The following is a 24402-nucleotide window of genomic DNA, read 5'->3' as shown; positions in this document are numbered from 1 at the left end:
GTCCCAGGCCCCACACCCCCCTAGGGATGGCCCTGACTGGAATTAAGGCTCCCACCGGTAACTGAGACACTGCCTGTGGCCCACAGCACGAATGGGGTACAGGAAACACAAGGCTAGTTGGGGCACTGCATGCTTGGGGACCTGATGGGCCCAAGAACTGTGAGTCCTTACCCCGATAAAAGTGGCCATGGCTGAAGGCCTCCTCCTGGCTAACTAGTACATGGCCCTGCTGGGCAGCAATAGAGGGTCATGGAGCTAAGGGGCTAGCTACCCCATTACCCAGCAAAGGGGTCAAAGCAGAGGTGGGGGTGCTGTCCAAGGAGTCAGGTACACTGAGCTATGTCACAGACAGGACTCATCTAGCAGCAGACTTTCAGGGGCTGTGCAGAGGCAAGGCTAGGTCAGGTCAGCATCCAGACACTGGGGAGAAGTCTGACACCACAGGCGAGGTAAATGAGGGCATACTGATAGAGTTAGTGAGGAGAAGAGATCCTGTGATTGTGAAAGGAGTGAAATCTCTATGGGATGGAGGGAGGTGGTGCTAAGAAGTGGGGATCTCTGAGTGAGATGGAGACAGCAACCCTGAATCTGACTTCATCTCCCCTCTTTCTTCCTGCAGTAGGGCCCTGCTCAGTCTCCCACCCTCAACTTCCTCTGCCCTGCCTACGAAGCAACACCTCCTGCACAAGTGAGCTGGGGAGTACAGGCTGTACCAACAGTGCCATTGCAAGGGCTTCCTAAAGGGGGCAGGTCCCCAAGACCAGCACCTTCTCCTGAGATGGTTCTACCATCAGCACCTCCCCTAGTTCTCAGTTTGACAAGGGGTGCTGCTTTCTCTTGGCAAACTCCCCCCCCACAAGCTAGCAGCTGGACAAACAGTTGTCAGATGGGGGAAGGATTTGACAGGGAGGGCTCTTAGCCAGGCTTATAGTTGGTGGTGGCAGGGTGGGGAGCACAGGCCCCTCCCATACTCACTGCACCCACCCTTGGCCTCACTCTGACAGTTTAAACAATTAGAGGACCTTGGAAAGTCAGCAGGGTTGAAGGGGTTACTGCCATGGATGGTGACAGAGTGTGAAGGCTCCTACTACCATCAGCAAACAGGATCCAGTTTGTACAGAAGGCCCTGGTTGGCACAGCCTCAGGAACAGGCACCCCCCCCCAGTGCCAGGTAGAGTAAGTGAAATCAGTTTCTCACAGTAGATAGGAAAGTGGATAAGCCCCTCAGACTGCAAATGTAATGCGCTGCAGAAGCTAGTATTGACAAGTGCTGCAGGAGTAGGCCACGGCTGCTTTCCCCCCACCCCCCGGCAAGGCAGTGGAGCCTGTCTGGATCAGGGCAGTGCTGAGCCAGTCAGTGAAAGATAACCACACCGCCATCCATCCTTACAAGTCAGACCCCTAGTAAGATGAATAGGAGCAATTCACATTGCAGCTCTATTTCCCCCTCACTGCCAGCTGGAGTGGATAGTACTGAAGCTGCCAGTCATCAAAACATGAAATGACTATTCCTTCCCAGCCAGGAGAGACAGGCGTGGTTCTTTCAGAAATGAGAGCTTACATGCTGGAAAACACTGGAGAAAATCCTCCAGTGGTGAGGCACATGGGCTAGACTCAGAGATGGGTGCCTGAGTTTCCTCCACAGCTGTGTCTCACCCAGTGGCAGTTCCAATACTGGACACTTCTCACAGCAGTGCCCAGCTCCCTGGGGAAGGAATGCAAGGGAGTATGAAACAGCTCAGTACACTGTCCCTACCACATTCATCCTGCAGGAAGCCCTCCCCATACAGCTGTGGCCTGCCTGAGGGAGACACTCCATTTCTGCCACACTCCTTACTCACCCCTAATAGTAATGACTGCACTGGGACACAATCCGGTGCCATGTTTATTTCTATTCACTGCTGGTTAAGGTACATGGAAAAGTGACAATGCCTCACAGGGATGTCAGCTGCCAGGCACTCCCTCCCAGCTGGTCAAACCAGAGGCTGCCTGGTGCAAGAGGCAGCCTTTCCTCCTCTCCCTAGCCCAAGTGACCTCCTTATTACAGCACTACAGAGGAAGATGGGTGAGAGGGAGGGACAGACAGGCCATGACCTCTGATTGGTCTACCAGGCACATGGGCACAGCCAGCCAGACCCACCCACAAGCCTACACAGAGTTTTGCCCACTTAAGAGGGTGAGAGGGCAGGTAAGAGGTGGAGACTAATAAAACCTTGTTTCTGGAAAAAGGCTCTCTGCCAATCAGAATCCAGCAGGGTGACAGCAGTTAGCAAGAGGAACAGTTACAGTGAATGGGGGGAGAGGCGTCATAGGTGAGGGGGCAAGGGGTGAGCTTCCTTATAGTTTCTTTATTTCTCCTTCCTTCCCTTCCACGATGGTTTTCCCTTTTGGACTCTGGATCGGTTCAGTGTTTTGCGTTGATAATGTCCAGGAATTCAGGCTTGAGGGAGGCACCGCCAACAAGGAAGCCATCTATGTCATGCTGGGAGGCCAGTTCCTTGCAGGTCCCACCAGTGACTGAACCTACAAAGGTGGGCATGATTCCAAACAAGGGTTAAATATTCATGGTCAATGCTGTGGGTGGGATAGGGAAAGTGACTGGTTAGCTATGGGGTTGGGGCATAGGTAAAAGCTGTTGTATTCTATCTACGGGGCACCAAGCTGAGTGGCTAGTTCACTGCCACAGCCCCCTCCCCCCCTTACCCAAAAGAGGGGTCCTGCAGATCAGAACAAGAATGGGGGGTGGGAGTGGGGAAGGGAAGCATTTTCCTATCATTACAGTTCCATGGAAAGCTGGTTGTGATATTGAAGAGTCCTTCAAAAAACAGGGGGGCAGTTAATGCACACTCTGAGTCCAGCCTGTATCATTAATATGTAATAATAATACCCCCACCACACTCTACTGCATTTTTCATCTGTAGATCTTAAGTGCTTTTCAGAGGCAACAAGTTTCATTATCCCTATTGTGCACATGGGGAAGCTGAGGCATGGGGTGAAGTGACCTGCCCAAGGTGACCCATCAGGCCAGTGGCAGAGTGAGGAATTGAACCCAGGTCTCCTGAGTCCCAGACCCCCTCTGTATATTAGGCTGCACTACCTCAGGCAGCACAGTGGCCCCACTGGCCTGGCAGAGAACAAGTGAACAGCTGTACAACTGAAGGGACAAAAGGCAGAAACGAGCAGGGGAAGAGAGGGAATGGACAATGTTATGCACTGGAAAGGGAGGGGTGCCAGGAGCTGTTTACCTCCATAGATGATCCGAGTGGACTGAGCGACAGCTTCAGACACATTACTTTTTAGCCATCCCCTCAGTTTCTCATGAACCTCCTGAGCCTGTAATGAAACCAGAGCTGCATTACTGGGACACCAACCACATTGAGGAAAGAGTGTTTTTTAGTTAGAGACCCTCTGAAAGGGGATGAGAAAGATGGACACCAGGCTCCTTAACCCTGTTCATACCTGCTGGGGAGTTGCAGTTTTACCAGTTCCAATAGCCCAAACTGGTTCGTAGGCAAGAACCACCCTGCTCCAGTCCTTCACATTATCTGGGGTGGGGAGAGGGAAGCAAGTGTTATTTGGGAGACAAAATATAGCACCACCTACTGGGGAGGGCGGAGCAGGGAGGCTATCCAGCACATACAGAGCTGTCTGTTGTTTGAGGAGCAGTTGGGTATTCAGACACATCTGATGCTGTTCACACAGGCCCCCAAACAAGCGCACACAAAGCCAGCTCTGTTGCCCTCCTGGAATAAGTTACCAAGAAATAATAATATACTTCCCAAGATCTTACATGTGGGGTCCCTCCAAAGCAGAGGGAAAAGCGACAGAAAAATATTCTTCCCTGTTATGGACCAAAGGGAAAACCCCCACCACTCTTACCAGCAATCACTTTGGTCTGTTCAAAAACCACCTTCTCTGTGATGCCAGCTTCTCTCTCATCCAGTTTCTCTCCAATGCAGGCGATGACACCAAGACCTTCAGCCAGTGCATGGGCCACCTTCTGCCCAATCAGCTGGAAGCAGGAAGGGGAAGAGTTAGCCAGACACTCACAGGTCCTACCTGGAGCTCTGTCCCCCACCACAGGGATGTTAAAGCTGGTTTTTCCCTAAATCCCAAAGTGGCCCACCTCATCAGACTCCCCAAAAACATGTCTTCGCTCTGAGTGGCCCAGGATCACCCAGGTGGCTCCGATGTCCTTTATCATTGCTGGGCTGGAAGGGGAGAAAAGAGCAAGATTAGAGTCTTGCCCCTGTCCTGGGAAGGGCCCCTAAGGACTCTACGTTCATTCAGCTCCACCACCCCATGGTGGGCTCACCTGATCTCTCCCGTGAAAGCTCCCTTTGGCACCTTATAACAGTTTTGTGCTGCAACTGCAATCTTTGTGTCAAGCTTCTGACGGGTGAAATCAAGGTAAATGGAGGGGGCTCCGCAAATAACCTCTGGAAGGCAAGAGAGAGCATTAATCTCATGGGGGTGGATTAGAGGTCACACCTGATCCTCTCCCAACTGCTGAACCCTCTCTTCCCCCCCACTCCATCCCCTGATCCTTCCCTCTTCCTCAACTCCACCCCAAGTGCTTATCCTGGCTCTGCCAAGCTGTAAGAACACTTCCAAAAAAATTATCCTTACTGAAACTTGGAGACCCACTGACACAGCAGGGACGTTTCCACTCTAGTTTAAATCTTCTCTTAAGGGACCCATGGTGAGTATCAGAGGAAACTCAGTTCAATGTTTGTATAGACTAGAGGGGAGGGCACAGCTCTGGGGTTCTACACCATAGCACAAAAGCAGAGCAAGGACCCCATGTAACTTTCAGACTGAGAAATTGGACATGGATTCTGTTCTTGTTGGACAGAATTTACATTTGCTGAGAATGAGAGGGGAGCAGCAAGTTAACCGATTGTAACTGGGTAGGGTGCAAGGTAGGCCAATGCAATTCTGGGGACTGCAGACCCAGAGACCAATCCCTCTAGACCAGGGGTTTTCAAACTGGGGGTCACAAGCTGTCAGCCTCCACCCTAAACCCTGGTTTGTATCAACATTTATAATGGTGTTAAATATATAAAAAAGTGTTTTTAATTTATAAAGGGATCACACTCAGAGGTTTGCTATGTGAAAGGGGTCACCAGTACAAAAGTTTGAGAACTGCTGCTCTAGACAAGCCTGGGGAGAGCCCACCTCGCATGATCTGCTCAGCTCTGGGCTCCTCACCCCCAGAGAAGAGCCACAGAAATGCTCAGGGGGCTGAAGAGATTAAGCCTTAGGCTGTGTCTACACTACAGACCTTATTGCAGCACAGCTGCACCACTGCAGCTGCGCCACTCTAAGGTCTCCTGTGTATCCGCTCTATGCTGGTGGGAGAGAGCTCTCCCACCACCATTATTAAACCACTCCTAACGAGTGGCGGTAGCTATGTTGGCGGGAGAGCATCTTCCATCGACATAGCACTGTTTGCACCAGTGCTTTTGTCTGAAAATTTTGTCAGTCAGGAGTGTGGTTTTTTCACACCGCTGACTGACAAAAGTTTTTCCAACGAAAGTGCTAGTGTAGACAAAGCCTTAGGGCAGTAATCCCCAAACTTTTCAGGGTCATGCCCCGCTCCTTACCCCGTCTGCACCCCTCTGTGCCCCAGAGCCAGGGCTCATGGGAGGGATGGGAGGAATGTGCGTAGGGGTAACGGAACTGAGGCCGGGGTCAGTCAGGGGCTGAGCGCAGGGCTGGGAGCAAAGCGCGGCTGGGCGGCGCTCCCTCCCCATGGAGGCTGGCCCGAACCCTGCCACCCCGATGCCCCCTGAATGTTCCTCTCTGTGACCCCCTTGGAAGGCACGCTCCACAGTTTGGGGACCTCTGCCTTAGGGGTAGAGTCAAAGAGCTAAATCTACCAAGCTCATAAAACCCAATACTGGGTTGTGTGTGCACATGATAAATGCATGAAGAGTCTGAGAAGGCAAGAGGCACAGTGGGGAGGGGGATTGTTTAGGAGGAGCCCGGATAGAGACCAACTAGGGAGACAAGGGAAAGTTGCTCAGGAGCTATTTCCCAGCACTGAGAGGTCTGGGAGTTATCTCCCCATGAAAAGGACTTGGAATGCCACTAAGGTCACCGAGTACTAGAGCCCTAGTGTATTGGCCCCTAGGGAATAGATTAGAGGGAACCCTGTTAGGCTGCTTCACCAATTTTATAATTATAGGAGGTGATGTGACAAGTTACTGAGGAAATCAGCCTGTGAGCTCCCTAGCCATCAACTGCAGGCCTGTCTACACTACGGGGGCTACAGTGGCACAGCTATAGCACTGTGGCTATGCCACTGTAGCTCCATAGCTTAGAGGCTTCTTAAAGTGATGGAAGGGTTTTTCTCCCCACTGTGGTTAATCCACCTCCCTGAGCAGCAGTAGCTATACCAATAGAAGCATTCTTCTGTTGACCTAGCCACAGCTATACCGGGGGTTAGGTTCTCATAGCTACAGCTCCCAGTGGTATCACACCGCTGAGCAACTGTAGATAGGTCAATATAAATTCTAAAACTCAGACACACTCCGCTCTGGGTATCCTTTGCACTCATTCTAGGCAGCTTGCCTGCCTGTCTTGGGCATGGCTGAGATAAGGAAGGGAGGAGACAAAAGTAATGCTGCCAAGTGAAGGAAAAACATGTAGAGATTAGGTGCAAACCAAGGCTGCCGCTTCCATTGAGCATGTCTGGTCACCTCCACTAAATGCACAGGCTTCCAAGCACCATTCCAGGCGCTTAATCTATAAAGCCCTAGGGACCTGGATGCAGTAACCACCTCATAAGAGCCTTTATGCACATACTCTGGGGCCCTGCCATCCTATTTGTGCATTGGGACTAGGTGAGACCACCCCTTCGGGAGGGAGACTTTGCAGTCTAGCTAATGGCCTCCATTTGGAAGGGTACAGAACAATTTTAAGTCGAGAGATTTATTTAGTTTGTTCATTTAGCTGGTTAATGATTACATAGAAAGAATTGTTGCCATACTTTGCATGTGTGTGTTACTGAAGCTTTACCCTCTCTGCAGCAGAGAGCATTGTGACAGCAGAGGGGAGGAAGCCTGCAGCTGCCTAGTCTTGCCTCCCCAGAAGGGGCCACTGTTGTAGCTACTGGTGCTCTCCCCTGCACCTAATAATTATCCGAGGACCTGGAGCTATACAGGGATTGTCGGGGGCGGAAGCAGGGCACAGAGAGGATGCCACCAGCACCCCTCCTCTCCAAGGCCAACCCCTTGATCTTTTGCAGCCGAGGGAGATCTGGTTTCCAAAACCAAGTACAGTAGCTGGTATTTTTAGCTCAGTCACCACTGGACATATTTAGGTCTCAGCCTCCTCAGAGACCTTTGACATTTCTTCAGAGCACTTCCCCCAGAATAGCAGTTCTCCCTCCTCCCTGCAGGGCCTCCTAGCCCTTTCTGAGGAGATGGGCAGCAGAAGATCCAGAGGCAGAGGATATTTCAATGGCGGTGGTGGCAAAAGGACAGCAAGGAGACGATGGTGGAGGAGACCAGCTAAGCTTCTGCTGGAGGACACAGATACCAGCTGAAGCAGCCACAAAGGGAAGCTGGTGAACAGGAGATCCATCTGCAGGAGTACAAACCCTGGGGCAAGGAGAGATAACAAGGGCCTGGTCTGCCCAAATAAAAAGCTGCACCAGCTTAAATAAAGGTGTGATTTTAAACTGATTTAGTTAAACTAGCGTGTATCTCATGTCCGTTTCAGTTACAATTTAATGAGTCAAGTTAAGCCTAGTTTAACTCAACTTGTGCAGCGCCCTCTCTTTTCATCTCACCCAATGACCAACTTGGAGGCCTACTGCTTGGAACATTGCCACCTAGGAGCTGCAGGGAATGGATGGAGGGGTCTGGCTCAGGTCGGGTGGAAGACCTCAGGTCACCCCCTCCAGGTTCCAGCTGGGAATCTCAGGAAGAAGGATCTCAGGGCCTGTCACTTGTTCTACCCCCCTCCCCAATTTGGGGTGGAGCCATAATGCACACAAACTTGACCTTTCATACTTACCAGTAGAGAGCAGAACTGAGTCAGCAGAAGCATGGTGGCAGACCAAGCAGTGGGGAGCACAAATGGACAAGTGAAGGCTGGGAGACTAGACGGAGGCAGCATGTGGGAGCAGGTCACTTGCCAGGATTACCTCAGTATACCTCACTTAATCACTTCCCTGCCATTGCGGGGGCCTCGGGGCACTGGCACACCTCAATCCTTCCTATTCATGGGGCATGCAATAGTCCAGTCTCCTGAGGGCTGTAATGCTTTGCTCTCATTTCGGTGCTGGGTGGCGCTAGTGGCCCATGATACTCTGGAGGGCAGAGTAGATCTGGTAGGCTCTGACTCAGGGGAGAGGGGGAAGAGATGGATGGGTTATAACAGGGTCCCCATCCCACTGTCTGGGCTCCTCAGACAAACTCCTCTCCCATCCCTGACTGGTCTCCCTCCTTCCCTCTACTGGTGCCTCGGGAAGTGATCGGCACCCCACGGCCTCACCACGTGAGCAGCCATCCCTCCAGCGAGGCGGGGATCCCAGACTGCAGCAGCAGCCGCCCCAGCCACATGACGCTTCCCCGTTCGGCAAGCGCAGGAGGAAACCAGCCATTAGGTACGTGCGGGCGGGCACAGCTCCGGAGGGGGAGGAGGATGAGCGGGGAGCGCGGGTAAACGAGACCCGCCGAGGGCTCCTACAGCCGTGCCCGAGGCGTGCGGCGTCAGCGTCTCCTTTTCCCTCCCGCGACCCAGCAACATCTCAGAGAGCTCCACATGCGACTTGGTGTCCCTAGCTGCCTGCACGGCCGCCCGCTGCACTGCGGGGCTGCTGCAAAACAGCTTCTGGCTACCCCAGCTCCCTCAGCTTTGGTTAGCGGGTTAACTCAGCAGCCGCTTGTCCCCGCTCCCATAGACTCAGCACGTCAGAGTCCGGGGTACCGTAGGGGTCGGGCAGGTGGGGACATATGGCTGCCGTAGTCAGACACTATGCGCTAGTGGGGGGGGGGTACTATGCTCAGGGCTGAAGCCAGGCTCCTACAACCTCCCTCACACAGAGGCCAATAGGGCAGCTAATAGCAATGTCCCCAGCAGGCAGAGACTCCGGAACAATCCCAAGGAGACACTCACCTACCAGCCTATCTCCTACTCCTCCTACCTTCCCGGTCTACACCCTTTCCCCCCTCCACTCACCAGTGTCCGCCGGGATCTTGCCGCTGTTTAGGGTGTGGATCAGCTCGCCTAGGATCTTCTTATCTCCGTTCATCTTCCAGTTCCCCCCCACGAAGAACTTCCTCGGTGCCATGAGGGAAGGAACACCGCTCTCCAGCGAGAACACAAAGGAGACTGAACGCGCGGCACGCAGCCCCCCGGTCAAGCCTCTTTATAGAGAAGTGAGCCGGAGACACGCCCACATCTGTCTGTACGTTCCACGTGCTCCTCCCCGAGAAGCGTCTACGCGTTGCACTTTCTCCACCTCATGGAGTGACAACGTTCCTCTAGCTCCACCCCCCTATGCGTCACCGTTCCCTTGTTAGTGGGTCAAAGGGGGGAGAGGTCAAAACTGCAGTTGCACTACCTTTACCTTCGCACTGATAGGGGAAAGGGGCAGAGCCACAATTGTCCCTATCATCCATGACGCTAGTAGGAAGGACTAACAAATTTCAGAGCTCCCTAATTATCTCCAATACCTGGCACCAGCAAGGATCACAGCTGCCAAATGTAACTTGCCCTAGGGCCACTCGCTGCCTGCTATTCCCCAGGTAGTCATTGTGAAGGGGCTGAGTGGGAAAGGACCACCATCCCTTGGGAAAGGACAGCCTTCCCCATCCCACACTTTGTAAAGGAGCCTCCCATGAATTAACAGAGAGAAAGGTGAAGGAGGGGAAAAGGGGCTCCTTAACTTTCATCATTAAAGCAGCCATGGATAATGGGGCATTAAGGGGGGCTAAAAGGTTATAGCAGGGAACCCAGCATCCAGGCTTGGATTCTGCACCCAGCTCTATTACTGCCTTCCTCTGGTCTGGGTCTCTTTCCACCTCAGTGAAGGAGGACAAGGACACTGTCATTGTCACTGTCTAGCTCATCACCCCACCTAGAAAGGCTTATTTCAGAATTAAAAATATTTGAGCTGCTGTGTTCCATAAGCTGTGGAGCATCATCACCTCCAATGGAGCTCAATTTCCCTAAGGATGGAAGAGCAAGGAGGACAATTTAGAGCAGATTAAGAGACTGTGATTCATGATCAGCTGCCCTGGCAATTCCTGCTGGGAAGCTGGTCTTTCCCTTGATGCCATGATTAGAATCCAGAGAGTGGAATTAATCCCAACTCTGATCCCAGCTGCTCACCTGCAACATAGAGGACAGGTCCCAATCTGCAAGACATAAAAAGCCTCTGTCCCTGCTCGGTGGGGTGTACAGAAGAGGGCACAATGCCAGGAAGGAGAGGATAGCCTTATGTGACTTCCACAAGGACAAGAAACCATCCAGAACGTACTAGGCCGGTATGCCCATGACATTATGGGTAAGTAGAACGCAGGAGTCCAGACCAAGTTCCCAGCTCCAAGCACCTAGACTTCACTCCCAAAAAAGTAACCTGACTTTTTTTGTACTTTATTACGTGCACACACAAGCACACGGATAGCGCTTTCACCCTGTAAAAGGAGGAACAAAACAATCATGTACCGTCCCCAGCAACTGGTCAAGGAAGGGAGAGGGAATTATTCCGGCCCATCACATGTAGGGCTTTAAATGAGAACAGACGTTGACCTGGACCCTTTTCACTATCGCACCACTACAGAAAACAAAACAAAAGCTGTGTTTACCAGAAAGGCTGCTGCATTGTGTACCCATTAATTTCTCAAGGGATCGCATTGTTACACCAATAATCAAGTGTGGAAAACAAAAGTGAGTGGATCATCATAGCCAGAGCCACATAGGGTGGTTGTTCAAGCAATGGGTATTTAGGCATGAGCAACCCTAACAGTTGCAAACTTACTGAACAATCCAGGGGCAAATGCCCCCACTTGATGGGATATTTAGTAGCTACTGGTAGCACAGCCATCTTTCACCTCTGCTTTAACAGATACATCTCCTGCATCACATGTCACTGTCCACATGCTAGGACAACAGGTACTTACAAAGACAGGAGAGCATCTAGCTTTGCAGTGAGGTCTCCCATCCAAGCTTCTTAGCACAAGGGCTCATATGCCAAAGTAGAGAACTGCCAGTGGCAGGGTTACACTGAGCACTATGTTAGATGAGGAAGGAGTTCAGATACGCCAGCTGACGGGGCCCCCCCACTAACATATGGGACAGACAGAAGCCAGGGGGTATTCAGATTTTTATTTTATCCTTTGTGTATTTTGGTATTTAAGGGGCACACAAAGAGGAAGTGGTGCTAATTATGGCCCACATTATTTCCTGGATGGCACCCTCCTGGGAAGGGGGGGGGCAAGGGAGAGAAGCCACACACACACACACACTCACACGTCCCCCTCCTCCCCTTTCAGCTTGAAAGGGCGATGGCATAATTACACCAAGCAGCAAAGCACTAGAGGCTGTGTCTTGGATAAGGGGTAATGAGAGATTTTATATTGAAACAAATCCATCTGCCCACCCCTCTTCACTCATGTCCATGGGGGGCCCCAGCCCCCAGTTTTATTAGCCAAGGAATGCCTGGCCCCAGAGTTACAGCAGTGGCATAGGTGGAGACACAGCGGGAGTGGGGTGAAAGAATGTGCACTGCTTCTCTGTATTTATTGTCACTGCCTCCCCCTCCTCATGCCAGCAGCCTGCTCCCCCGCTCCGCACACAGTAGGAGGGGGTTCTAGCTGGGAATCCGCTGATAGAAGTAGATGTAACCGAGATCCTTGGGTGGCTTCTCAGAGGCGCAGACTTTCTGGTCATTGTAAATCACCCACCTGAAACAGAGACGGAGAGATGAGGGCCATCAGCTTGCAGCTGACCTGCAAGTCTGTCCCCACCTTTCCCTCCTATATGACACGGTGGCCTGTTCCTCTCTTTTCCCTCCCTCAGTGACAGTGGATCCACAGGGAGAATGGCACTAGACCACTGAAGTAAAAGGCGGAATGATACTGGTTTATCCTTAGAAGCTGCTGCCTTTAGGTTCTTTCTTGTCCCTTCGAGCCCTTCTTACCTGCCATCCTTTTTGATGTGGCAGACATAATGGCCACACATGGTGGAAGTGCCCATGTGGCTGATGAAGGCAAAAAGCTGATACTCTGAGGGAGAGAGGAAAAAAGAGGTGGTCAGAGAGAGAGACGAGGCAGAGAGGGTTACATACCCTTGGATACTCCTGCCCCTCGGAAGAGCTCTCTAGAGAGGAGCTATTGTCCCATGACTCCCTACAGAGGCCTTCAGAGGTCTGGGCCGCACTAATGGCTGAGAAGACATGTTTCATGGTGGAGTAGGTGGAACAAGGCAGCCGCCTAATCACAAGGCCAAGAGAATTTTAGACCCAAGCTCTGTGGAGATACTGGTGAACCAAGCAGGAGGAGACATGATAGCTCCTTCAAGGCAGCCTTACCTGCTGCCTACCTCCCAGAGCTTGAGGGGGAAGTAGATGAGTGAGGAGGCCCTGGCTCACACATCTGCTGCATGGGGCTTTCCACATTACAGCAAGTAGTGTAGCAGCTTGGGCATAAATTCCCACAAAGATTTGGCTGGCTAGAGCCCAGGTGTTTTGATAGGAGACCAGAAAAGAACAATCTCAGAGGCAACACAGAGATGGGGTTCCAAAGGATGGGAGCAGAGCCCTCCTTACCTCCCTGGCAGGACACCCCTATTCCTCCCCTGCATCTGACTAGACACCACTTCCCATTCATCCCTCTGATGATTCCCAGTGGGCACAGACCCTTTCCCCTTCCTCTCTGTTACATTGCCCCAGCAGCCAGATCAACTCTTGGGAGGTGCTAGAATCTCAGGGATCAGTGAGAGACCTAAGAGTTTAGGGAGGCTAAAGCTCTGGGGAAGGCTGGGGCCCCATGGTTAGAAACCACCACCACCATCCCCAGGAACTGAACTGCCCCTACAGAACCCAGAGGAGGGCAGAACTTGTGCCCTCCAGTGTCTGGGACTCACTTCCAGGTCCATCGCGCACTTTGGGACCCACAGGGACAGATTCAGAGATGGACTCAGCTGCTGAGCGCCCCTCTGAGATGTCCATGGCAGCCTCTGCATCCAGGTCATCAATGTGACTGAAGATCCAGTCCACAGCCCGCTCCAGACTGTTACTCTGCAGGAAGAGGGGGAAACGGTCAGGTCAGGAACCCCTCAAATCTAAGCACCTCCCTTCCCTGAGGATGCCGTTACCAGCCACAGCCCTATAAGGCTGCAATCCTGCAGTAATCTCATCCTTGCTCCTCACCGTGGCTCTTAGGGCTTTCATAGCCTGATCTCGGGAGAAGCCCATGGAGACAATGGTGGCCACGCTATCTTCTGAAGGGGGGTCTGGACAGATGATGGTGGAACTTGGTCCACTAGATCCAGAAAGAACCAGAGGGTTGGCAAAATCTGTAGCAGAAAACAGAACATAGTTCAGAGGGGCTAGCTCTGGCCTCTCCAGCAGGCAGCACTGTAGCGTATAGCACATCGATCCAGGTGGGAGGGCTTTGTCATGGTCATGTGTTCTCATACCTGGATCATCCATGTGCGACATGATCCAGTTCATGGCAGCCTCAGCCCCGCTGTTCCCTGTGTAGTACACAGCTTTGCGGCAGGCATCCATGGGAAAGCCCATCTCCACCAGCTGGATAATCACTGACTCATCCAACATGGGGGCTGTGGAGGGACAGAGAGATTAGAGGAGCCTTGGCAGTCCTGCTCCCACCCACCCCTTTAGTGTGAGTTCTGTCCCCTCCCTCCCACACAACCTTGTGCAAACCTCAAGCCTCCCTCCCTGGCTGAATCTCATGTAAGCCTTGCCCGTCCCTTGGCTAAGTCCTTACCCCCCACAGCACGCAGGCCTCAAGCAGGGGGCGTAGAGATGAAAGTCATGAGCCAGGCACTCCCTAGCAATGGCTCAGGAGCTTTGTCTCCTCTTCACCTCTCACCATGCCACCAATCTTTGTGCAACCAAACCTCTCTCCCAGCTAGACCTTCTGGATGCATTGTGCATGCTCCTCTTCCCACTCCTTCCTAATATGGGCCCAGACAAACTTACAGCTGAAAGGGCTACTGGGGCCAGCAACATCCTTGTACAACGAGCATGCAAGGGGACACAGTCACTGGTAGAGGAACAGGAAGAGAGAGACTAAAGGAGAAGGAAATCATTAGCTAGGGAGACAAGTGATGAGGAGAGTGAGGGAGTAAGTCAGGCACTAAGAGGAGGAGAGAAGAAGAGTCACTAACATGTTGGAGAGGAGAAGTGAGGGGAGCAGAAGGAGTCGTCGTCCTCGTTGCCATAGAACCCCAGGCTACCTTTGGGCTCGTCTGGCGTCACCAGTGGAGGTGCGATGTCTGGCATCTCCTCCTCACCAGCTTGCAGCCCTGTCCCCCGCAGCGCAGAGATGTCCAGCTCCTCTGGCATTTCGATAGAGACATCTGTAAAAGAGTCTGGATCAGACCCTCAGGGACGTGTTCAGTGAGCTCAAAGAGCACGGATGAGCAGCCCTCAAAGATAAGCCGTTTGGGGTAGAGAATGCACATGGGACATTCTGCAGCAGCAGTACAGCAATGCAGTAAGGAGTGCTCTCGCCTGTCAGTAGTGACCCCAATGCCTAAGCATGGGGGTCGTGCTACACAGAGCAGCATTGGGGACTCATTGATCCCGATGCTTCGTGCTTCACCTCACTATCCTTACCGAGCTTTTTGGGTACCCAATCCAGGCCAAAAGTGAATTTCTTGATCTGGATCACCAGATAGTCTGGGAAGGAGGCAAACCGGGTTGTCCTGAAAGAGAGTGACAAGTCATGTCTGGACAGGTTACCCTGTGCTTTGTTAATGGGGGAGGAGGAGGGCTAGGGGAGACTGGCTGGCTCAGGGAGAAATCAAGGAAGGGGATTTGGAGTCTTGCACATTCCAGAGCTACTGTTGGAATACAGAGGGAACAGTCTGTATGGCTCTGGAGAGACCCCACTGTACTCAGCACTGAGCCTGCCAAACCCTGAACAATTCCCAGAGGAAGTGCTCTGACTGGAGGAGAGCTTAACCTAGCATTTCCCAAACTTTCTGGGGTGAAGGCCACCTCCAGGAAAATCAAACACTCCTCCCTCCCCCGCAAACCCTGTCATGTGGTACAGGCCACCACAGATTTTAGAATTCTAATTAAATACAGGTAAAACAAACATGTATGGATGCATTTTAAACTATAGTTGAAGGAATGAGGTATATTCAGCACTGGATGTGAGCAAAGGTTTGAACACAACTCATTACTCCAAACTGCAGTAGAATGTTAATAATGTCAACTTGAAAAGCAACATTTCTTTAGACCTGTTATTGCTAAGGGGTGTCTTTCAGTTTTTCTATAACAAAATATCTCCCCCCATGGGCTCTGCTAGGCTCCTTGGACTTGAGTCCTTCTTGACTGGGAAAGGAATGCCAATGGCAGCAGAACAAACAGCCATTCAGCAGACATTGTAGCTCTTCATTACTGCCTTGAGTTACTATGATCTGTGTTTTGGACAGTGAAATAGTTAATAAATCTGACATTCAAAGTATCACCACTGGCATTTGAGTTAGCTCTGCTGAAGTGACTGGGGCAGCTCATTTTATGTTTTGAAAGTTTTGTCCAACTTTAATAACTGGAGACTTCTTTTAAAACGAAAGTTAAGGCTGGGGAGAACAACAGAGTGCTGTCTATATCTCCCTCCTAGGCTAGGCATACTTTAAAGCATAACTCAAATTAAGAATGTCAGAACACTGATAATGGGGCATCAAAACCACTGCCAAATTTTCTGGCTTTCCGTTGCTTTGTTTTCTGTACCACTGCATGCAGTGTTGAGGACCCCACAGCCACCTTAACTCTGCCCACTGTAATCCCCATGGAAAAATGGTACAAGACTGAGCCTAGAGGCTCATGAACCACCCCACAGAGTTGACAAGTCATGGATTTCTAAGAGGGGAACGAGCAGCCCTAGGAAACATCCCTGCCCAGGGTACTGTAGGAAAGGGGTTCCCAAGAGGGCTTTTCACACTCTGATCTCTATCCTAGATAGCACCTCCAAACCACACTCACTTGAGAGCCACAGACTTGGCCTGCAAGGCTGTGCTCCAGAAGTCATCCACCTGCTCTGGAGCCCCATAGGCCTCTAGACAGGAGTTGAAAGGCACCTTGGCTCGGACCAGTTCAGGCAGTGGCTGCTTTTCCTCTTCTGCCTGGTGCTTCCTCTCCTCATATTCCAGCAGCTCATCTGGGGACAAGGCAGAGAAGTCAGGTCCAGATTCCGGGTGCTCACAAGGCACCTGCTGTTGGCTACCTCCAGAGGCAGGACACCAGGCTAGATGGGCCTATCAGGACATGCTCCCTAGAGTGGTGCATAGGGCACACAATCTCCACCAGCCATCAGGATGGTTTCATTATGCTGACGTCCCACAGGCTAAGTCACAACCCTTGCCTTGGGTGAGGCAGGGGAAAGGTTTGATCCCTAACTTGAGTGACTGATACCTGTCCACAGCATTTCTGAGGAAATCCACCCTGCCCAGCTCCATGGGGTGATGAAGGAGAAGGATTTGGCTCCAGAACACCTTGCTTCTTCAGGTCCTTGAGAGATCCCCTCAACCCCAGTAAAGGAGCACAGTAGATAGAGTTTCCTCACTGATCCCAGTGCCTGCTGCCCCCTCCTCAGTCCCCATCAGGCCACTGACCTTTGTTGAGTGCAGCATCCATGGGCACGGGCAGCTGCATAATATAGTCCACACGCTGGGTGTATTTCACCTTCTCTGTGGCCAGGCACTTGAGCTTCTCCTCCACCAGGAAACGGAAGACCTCATTGGGATTCTCTGAGCTGCGGCAGTTCCTCTGGGAAGGGCAACATGGTGAAGATGGGAGTAATATCAAGGTGGCCAGATCAACCAATCACAGGAGCAGCAGCCCCACATGGGACACAGACAAAGAACTGTCTCCACTGTCCCTGGTCCAAGTGTACAAGCTGGAGCCCTTCAATCAGCACCATCAGTCTCCAGAAACCAATCCCATTCCCACCGCAAAGGAGAGGGTTCGATTTTTAGGGGGAAGCTCTGGGTACTCCAAGCTCCCCCAAAGTCTACAAACAGCAATTTCACAGGGGCTGGGGGTGAGCCCCGAACAAAAGGCCCTGCAGTTGTGCACCTTCATCCCCTTCTCCCGAAGCAGTCACTCACTGGTATCCTGAAAAGTTAGTTCTGGTGAACCTGGTGCTTCAAAATACCTGCATGCTGGCCCCCTCCCTGCATTTCCATCCAGCCTAGGTGCCAGCCCTCAACTTGCTGGAGCTCAGAACAGGAGCTGTCCCTTTCCCAGGATTTCAGAAAGTGTGGATCAGTCATTACCTCCACCATGTTGATGAAATGCAGGAAGAACTCCTGGGCATCTTGCTGCCTATTGGTGGAGAATTCTGGGTGCCCTTTGCCAATGAGAGATTTAAACATGCGTGGAGCAATGCCATCCTGCATGCCCTAGAAGAAAGGGGGGTGGGGAAGAGGAAGAGGAAGGAGTGAGCATGGCCTCCCAACAGCTCTGCCCTGGGGTACATCTTTCCAAACCCTGCCTCTCTTTAGGGTCAACGCCCTGGACAGAGTCTCCATAGAGGATCCCCCACACCATCACAGACACACTTAGTGCATTCCCTCCGCATGAAGGTAGCGAGGCCCCAGTCCTCACCTTCTGGTTCTGGTCCAGTTGCTGTTCCCCATCTCCAGAGCCTGGCTTCGAATACTCCCCAGAGAGTAGCCCATGGCCCAACTTGGCTCTGGAATAGCAGACGATTTACCATCAAAGCTGTACCAAGCTGCTTCCAACCCAAACACCCTGGTCACTCCAGGAGCCAGTTCAATCACTCCAGCTTTGAAACTCACGTGGACTTGCCCCAGCTGACCTCGACTAACCCAGCTCCCTCTTCCTACCCAGCCAAGACTCCTCTATCTCATCCTGCTCTGCTGTCCCCAGCCCTGTCTGACATCTTCCATTTGAACACCTCACAGAACTTTAAAACTGAGCCTCACCCACTGGCCAGGGAGGAGCTAAGGACTGTGGAGGGACAGCCTCAGCCATTCACAGAAAGGTGGCCAGCACTGGGCTGCAACAGTTGTTTACCAGCCACATCTCGCAGCATCTTGGCACAGGAAGTGAAGCCCCGCAAGTGACTCTGTACAGGAGGCTGCGGGAGGCAGAATGCAATCCCTCCAAATCAGTGATGGTTGCGGCCCAAGTCATGGGATAGCAGGAAGCAGACTGCACCCCATTCCCTCCAGCAGGTTGATCAGATTTTCCAAAGTGAGAGACAGACACTTTACTGCCCAGGGTGGACAGGAGATAACTGGAGATATCCACTATCAACCCCTCATTGTGCTCTCTTGGGCCCAATTTCTCCCCCTACCATCTTCCTCTACTCCCATCTCCTCCACACTCCCATTCACACACAGCCCCAGTCACCAATTCACTCCCATTCCCTTGCACACAACCCTGCCAACCCAAGTCAGCCCACCCCCCTCTCATTTTAGCAATTGACCCAATCTCTGGATGTGTGTATGTGCATATTTGTTTGTTTTTCCCAAAGTTAGTTAAGTATTTCAGGAAAATTTGAGAGTGTGGTCACCAACATTTCTGTTATGAGAACCCCTGGACTACCCCCACCTAAACCAGTATACTCTTCTCTCAGGTCTGGTCTACACTGCAGGAAGGGGGAGGGGGGAATGTCGATCTAAGATACGCAACTTCACCTATGAGAATAGTGTAGCTGAAGTCGATGTATCTTAGATCACTTAGAATCACTTCGCGTCCTCGCGGCGTGGGATCGACGGCCGCTGCCCCCCGTCGACTCCGCTTCCACCTCTCCCTGTGGTGGAGTTCCAGAGTCAGAGTCGAGGGCAGAGTGATTGGGGATCGATTTATTGCGTCTACACTAGACCCGATAGATCGATCATGTAGACATGGCCTCAGACACCTCTCTCTGGCTGGAAGTCTGTGCTGCAGACCCAGGACACCCTCCACTGACAGCTAGCAGTACTACACCCACCAGGAGTTTCCCAGGGGCAGCATGGGTTACTACACCCTGCAGGACATTTGCCACTCTATACAGTTGTGAGATTGAGGCTGGGGCTTAGACCCATTAGCCCATCAAGCCCAATCTCCTAGTCAAACCTCAACTCTTGGAAAGTTCCAGAGATCTTTGATGACTACAAGGGGTTGGCATCTCAGAAGAAGTGGGACCTACTTGCAACACAATGCAATTTAAAAATGGGATGGGACACAGGGCCCCCTACTGGAACACCCCAAATCCATACCACATCCCCCTTCTTCAGAGCACTACATACACTTGTGTGCTGAAGTCCTGCGTGGGGTCTGAGGGAGCACTTTGGAATATCTTCTCCAGCTTGTCCACATACCTGCAAAGCAAACCAGAGAGGCAAAGGGAGCTGCAGACAGAGCCGCATCCAGCAGGGTAACTGGCTTATACAAGGCTCCCAACCCCAGAAGGTAAGATCTCAGCACCCCACAAAGGATGGAGTGAATTAATTCCTCTCAGAGTTCAGGTAGAATTGGGGCAATTGGGATGGAGACCAGGACTAAATGGCCTAAGTAACCCACAGTACTGGAGCAGTGGTGAGGGGAGGGGGCCTTCCCTTAGCTCACTTACTTTCTCTGGAAGTCAGGGATGCTGAACAGCACCTGCACCACAGAATTGAGGTAGCAACTATTGCCCAGGTTTCGGATGCCAGTGTAACCAGGGCCATAAAGGGGTTTGAGCTGCACCCCAGACTCCTGGATCAGCTCCCACTCCCCAATGCGCTGATTCATGTCAATCTCCAGCTCAGTCATTGTCTTGTCTGTCTGTGGAGAGAAGAGATGGACCGGGGGGGAGCTCAGAGAAGAGCCACAGATACACTTTGGGCCAGAAAGACAGAGTTTCAGGAGATATTTCAAAGCTAAATTCATCCTGTCTGGTGAAAACTATGACTGGGGGGGAGGAGAGAAAGATATGGAAAGGGTGTGCAAGTGTCTAAGGGGTGCCAATTCCAAGGTGAGAAAGATGGGGGGGGGCGCAGAAGAGGAAGAGGGCAAGTCTGAGGCAAGGAAAAGGAGCTCAGGAACCATCCCCCAGCACTGAGGTGTCAGAGTCTGAGGAGCCATCTCCCCAAGGGAGGCCCTGTTGCTTGGAGTACTGAATAGGAGCCACAAGGGAATGAATCTGCGGGGGGTGTAGGAGAAGAAAGGGAAACCAGTCAGCTCTCTGCTTGAGAGGAAGTGGGGGCTGTGTACACAATGACCACAGCACAGTAACTGAGTTACAGCCCCCACCCTGGTTGGTGACTGGAGACTCAGATCCAGCTGAGGACTCAGTGTGACAGAGGACAAATGCCTGCAATATCCTAGACAAACCTTATTGAATTAGGTTTAATTCATTTGGGAGGTCCATCGTATTAAAAATGTGATTGATAGTGTGTTATTGTAGGATTGTCCATAGCTTGGGGAAACATTACAAACTTCAAAGAACTGTTTTGGACAATATGTGAGAAGTGGGTTTCCTTGGAGGTACTTGGGAGGTTTTTTTGAAGCCACACCCTAGGGAGAAAAACTCATTGTTGGCGGATTACCTGCTCCTGGAAACTCCAGATCAGAGACCTCTGAGCTGTATAAAGGTTGGACTAAATTTTTCATGAGTGTGTTCATGAGTTTCATGAGTGTGTTTCATGAATTAGTTCTGAGCTGAGGTTGTTATGAACTTGTGACCACAGATGGGATCCCTCTGCTGGGTCTGAAGGGCTAATCACTGCCAGAACCCACATCAGAGTTGGGGTGATCTCTGGTAAGCTTATTAGCCTGCGTACTGCTTCTTTTAGTGTTTTCTGCATAATGCTTTAGCCCTAAGAATAAATAAGCTCGCATAGAAAGAGCTGTGTGGTAGCTTAACTGGGGCAGTCACATTTATCAGTCTCTGAAGAGAAACCAAGCAGTCTGCTCAGGTAGTCTGTTTTATGCTGGGAACAACACAGTGAAGGAAGGGAACTGTTCAGCCTGGAGATACCCCAGTCAGCGGGGAGAGACACACGCATCTCCACCAAAGAGAGGTGACAGCTGGGGAGGCAGAACCCTGGCAGTGGTGCCCTTGCTGAACTCCTGAGGGAAAACAGGTGTAACTGTGATACTCAGACCCCCTTGTTTTGATTGGGGGTTTCCCTCTCACCTTCTGCATCTTGAGCATGTCAATCCCAAAGTGAGCCAGATGTTCAGCCAGGCTAGGATCCAACACCATATCATCCTCATCATAGGAGTAAACATCTGTGGGGATACAGACAGGAAAGGAAAAGAAATTAGCTTATACGCCAACCACTCCCAGATCCCACCAACACCCACCCTTTCTTCCTCAAACAACCTGCTGCTAGGGGAAGGGAGCAACATAAAGTGCTCAGAGCTTTAAGGTCTAACAGACTAACTGTCTGAGCCAGTGGTTTTCAAACTGCAGGTCATGACCCAGTACTCGGTTGCAGAGTGTAAGGAACTGGGTTGTGGTGGCTCTGGTCAGCATCGCCGATTGGGCCATTAACGACCCAGTCGGCGGTGCTGCCTGGCTAAGGCAGGCTAGTTCCTACCTGTTCTGACGCTGTGCTGTGCCCCGGAAAGGGCCAGCAGCAGGTCCAGCTCCTAGGCAGGAGGCCACAGGGCTCTGAACGCTGCCCCCGCCCCGAGCGCTGGCCAAGGGAGCTGGGGGTGAGGGCTGGTGCCTGTGAGTGAGAGCCACGGAGAGCTGCTTGCACACCTCTGCCTAGGAGCCAGACCTGCTGCTGGCCATTTCTGGGGCGCAGTGTGGTCCGTGGTGCCAGGACAGGCAGGAATCCTGCCTTAGCACCCCTGCTGCACTGCTGACCAGGAGCCGCCAGAGGTAAATCCGTGCCCCAACCCCGAGCCCCTCACAAACCCAAAGCCCCTTCCTACACCCCAAACCCCTCATCCCCGACTCCACCCCAGAGCCTGCACCCCCAGCCCAGAGCCCTGACCCCCCTCCCAGATCCCAACACCCTGCCCCAGCCCTGAGACCCCCCAACCCCAGAGCCCTCTCTTGCACCCCAAACCGCTCAACTCCAGCCCCACCCCAGAGCCTGCACCCCCAGCCCAGAGCCCTGACCCCCTCCTGTACCCCAACCCCCTGTCCCAGCCCAGATCCCCCTCCCACACCCTAAACCCCTCATTCCTGGCCCCAATCTGCATCCCAACCCTCTGCCCTAGCCCATAACCCCTCCCACACCCCAAAACACTCATCCCCAGCTCCGTTGGGTCATGGCCATTAACAATTTTCTTTAACTGGGTAGCCAGAAAAAAAGTTTGAAAACCACTGGTCTGAGCAGCACTGTCCTAAGGTGGGAAGAATGGGGGACCCAAGTTGCCAAAAGGTGTGGGGTAAGGAAGAGGAGCAAACAACTTTGCCTTGGATTCTAGTACAAAGGCCCTGTGTGCCTCGCTAGCAGAGGGGTGTTGCGCTATCCACCCCCCTTCCCTGTCCCAGACTACTAAAACAATGAGCACCCCACATCCCACCCCACAATCCCAGGCTGGAGGGAAGAGGGAATACAGATAGCCCTTTCAAAAGGCCTTAGAATTCCAAGGAAGGGGGCAGGGGAAGCACAGGGTTTCAGCAATTATCTCATTGCTCTCTCCCCAAGAAGTGTATCAGGCCAGGAAAACCCAGTTGGTGGTGGTGGCAGCTAGTTGGTGCATGTGCTAATGCTATGGCCTAGGACAATTACTGTGACACCCCAAAACCCCCCTCACTTGTTCTGTCAGGGGACCATATTCAACCCATTCAGATGCCTGGCATCTACAACTCCACTAAGTCCTCCCATCTCACCAGCCCCATCGGGGGTGATGGTTCCCAGTTTCACAGCCAACGGGTAGCCAGTCTCCCGATAATGCTCAACTGCGTGGTTGTTGCCGCCACTGCCATCAAAGTAGCGCCGGCCACACAGGATGGATCCATCAGTCATGTTGAGCCACAGGTTCTCACGCATGTCGCACTTGTTGCATTTCCAGCCACTGCCAGCAGTGGGAGAGAAAAGGAGCAGTCTATTTCCTATTACTCACCCACCATGATATAAGCAAAGGTTTTTGGGATTCCACACCCCTCCTACTCCAAGAAGCAGAGGACCCAGGGAGACCTATACAGCGGGAGTCAGTTCTAGTCAACACCCCACCTAGAGTTTCCAGGAATTTACCAGCTTGTATCACGGGCCACACCTCGATCAGGGAGAGGCGTGGCTACATGGAGCAGAACCAGCAACAGTCCCATCACAGCCCCAGAGAGGGAAGTTGTGTTGTGAAGTGTCCAGGGCAAGAGGGAACCTGGCCAGGCTTGATGCCAGACTCACCACGGAGGGATGCGGACACTGTTCTGTAGCTGGTGCAGGGAGAAAGCATGTTTGGAAACACGCCGAACTTCTCCGTCCCATGCCTGCACCTCCTGCTTCCGCGAGGCTGAATCTGCTGTCAGGATAGCCTCAACCGCACTGGCAATCTGGAATTGGGGAGCGGGAGAAATAGGGGGATAAGAGCTTCACATCACCTACCCTTGCTATTCCAGACTTGGGCTCCCCACAAGGCTCTGCTAATGCCACTCCATTCTGCCCAGACACCACCATGCTATTCCAGTCCTGAGACCACAACATTACTGGATCCAATTTACAAAACAGCGTGCTTCCTGCAGACAGAAAATAAAGACCTACCCTGTCTTGGACCATGTCTGGCAGCCCCTCCAGCCCATCCCGTGGGATCTCCAGGTGCTCTGGGAAAATAACTATTTTTATGTCTTCATCATATTCAAACTTCTCCTCTGGGATGTCAAACCCACCTTCTATGCCTACAAGAGAAGGAACACTGCAGTAAGAGAAAAGGCAAAGAATCTATAACCTAGCCAGCTTTCTTGCCTTATGGATGCCAACCCCAGGGAGGGGCTTTCCAGCCTTGGATATTGTATGAAGTAGGGAACCGTACAGCTGTGACTAGCTCTGTCTAAGTCTATAGTGACATTAGCGAGGACAAAACCACCGGGAGGCATTGATGCTCCTGATTCACAGATGTAATGACAACTAACAGTAATTGGGGGACACAGGAAGAAGTTCTCACAAACCCAAGGGCCAATGCACTACCACTTCAAACCACTTGGCTAAGGCAGGGAGTGTTCACTGCTCCTTGCACCTTCCACAAAGGGAGGCCTCCTGCTGTTCCAGTGTTTGAGGGCAGGGCATGGAAGTGCT

At 52.1% G+C, this 24402-nt stretch overlaps 2 protein-coding genes across 7 annotated transcripts in view; both read right to left on the bottom strand.

Moving 5' to 3' along the window:
• Positions 1 to 1872: 1872 nt before the first annotated feature.
• TPI1 (triosephosphate isomerase 1) lies at positions 1873 to 9379 on the bottom strand. The gene is made up of 7 exons (XM_073311753.1): positions 9193 to 9379; positions 4316 to 4439; positions 4127 to 4211; positions 3880 to 4012; positions 3460 to 3545; positions 3246 to 3333; positions 1873 to 2523 (listed from the first exon to the last, which is right to left on the bottom strand). Exons 1-7 carry the CDS (start codon positions 9302 to 9304, stop codon positions 2405 to 2407), a joined length of 747 nt encoding a protein of 248 aa, XP_073167854.1. The 5' UTR covers positions 9305 to 9379; the 3' UTR covers positions 1873 to 2404.
• A 1211-nt stretch (positions 9380 to 10590) lies between these two features.
• Positions 10591 to 24402, bottom strand: part of USP5 (ubiquitin specific peptidase 5) — a 22393-nt gene continuing 8581 nt past the window's right edge. For 4 of the 6 annotated variants that reach the window (XM_073311615.1, XM_073311603.2, XM_073311625.1 and 1 more), the window contains 17 exons: positions 23872 to 24005; positions 23518 to 23663; positions 23001 to 23185; positions 21342 to 21436; positions 19794 to 19987; positions 19471 to 19542; positions 17819 to 17906; positions 17488 to 17613; positions 16825 to 16978; positions 16196 to 16370; positions 14822 to 14910; positions 14371 to 14562; positions 13657 to 13800; positions 13388 to 13533; positions 13102 to 13255; positions 12158 to 12242; positions 10591 to 11921 (listed from right to left, as the gene is read on the bottom strand). In XM_073311615.1, coding sequence (XP_073167716.1) covers positions 11828 to 11921; positions 12158 to 12242; positions 13102 to 13255; positions 13388 to 13533; positions 13657 to 13800; positions 14371 to 14562; positions 14822 to 14910; positions 16196 to 16370; positions 16825 to 16978; positions 17488 to 17613; positions 17819 to 17906; positions 19471 to 19542; positions 19794 to 19987; positions 21342 to 21436; positions 23001 to 23185; positions 23518 to 23663; positions 23872 to 24005 — 2273 coding nt within the window. In that variant the 3' untranslated portion in view covers positions 10591 to 11827. The remainder of the gene's footprint in view (positions 11922 to 12157; positions 12243 to 13101; positions 13256 to 13387; positions 13534 to 13656; positions 13801 to 14370; positions 14563 to 14821; positions 14911 to 16195; positions 16371 to 16824; positions 16979 to 17487; positions 17614 to 17818; positions 17907 to 19470; positions 19543 to 19793; positions 19988 to 21341; positions 21437 to 23000; positions 23186 to 23517; positions 23664 to 23871; positions 24006 to 24402) is intronic. The other 2 variants (XM_073311640.1, XM_073311607.2) reach the window with 1 other exon arrangement.

Source organism: Lepidochelys kempii, chromosome 1 (assembly GCF_965140285.1).
Source record: "Lepidochelys kempii isolate rLepKem1 chromosome 1, rLepKem1.hap1, whole genome shotgun sequence".
In the NCBI taxonomy this organism is placed as follows: Eukaryota; Metazoa; Chordata; order Testudines; family Cheloniidae; genus Lepidochelys; species Lepidochelys kempii.
Note: the sequence above shows the minus strand (reverse complement) of the source record. Positions and strands in the feature narration are given on the sequence as shown.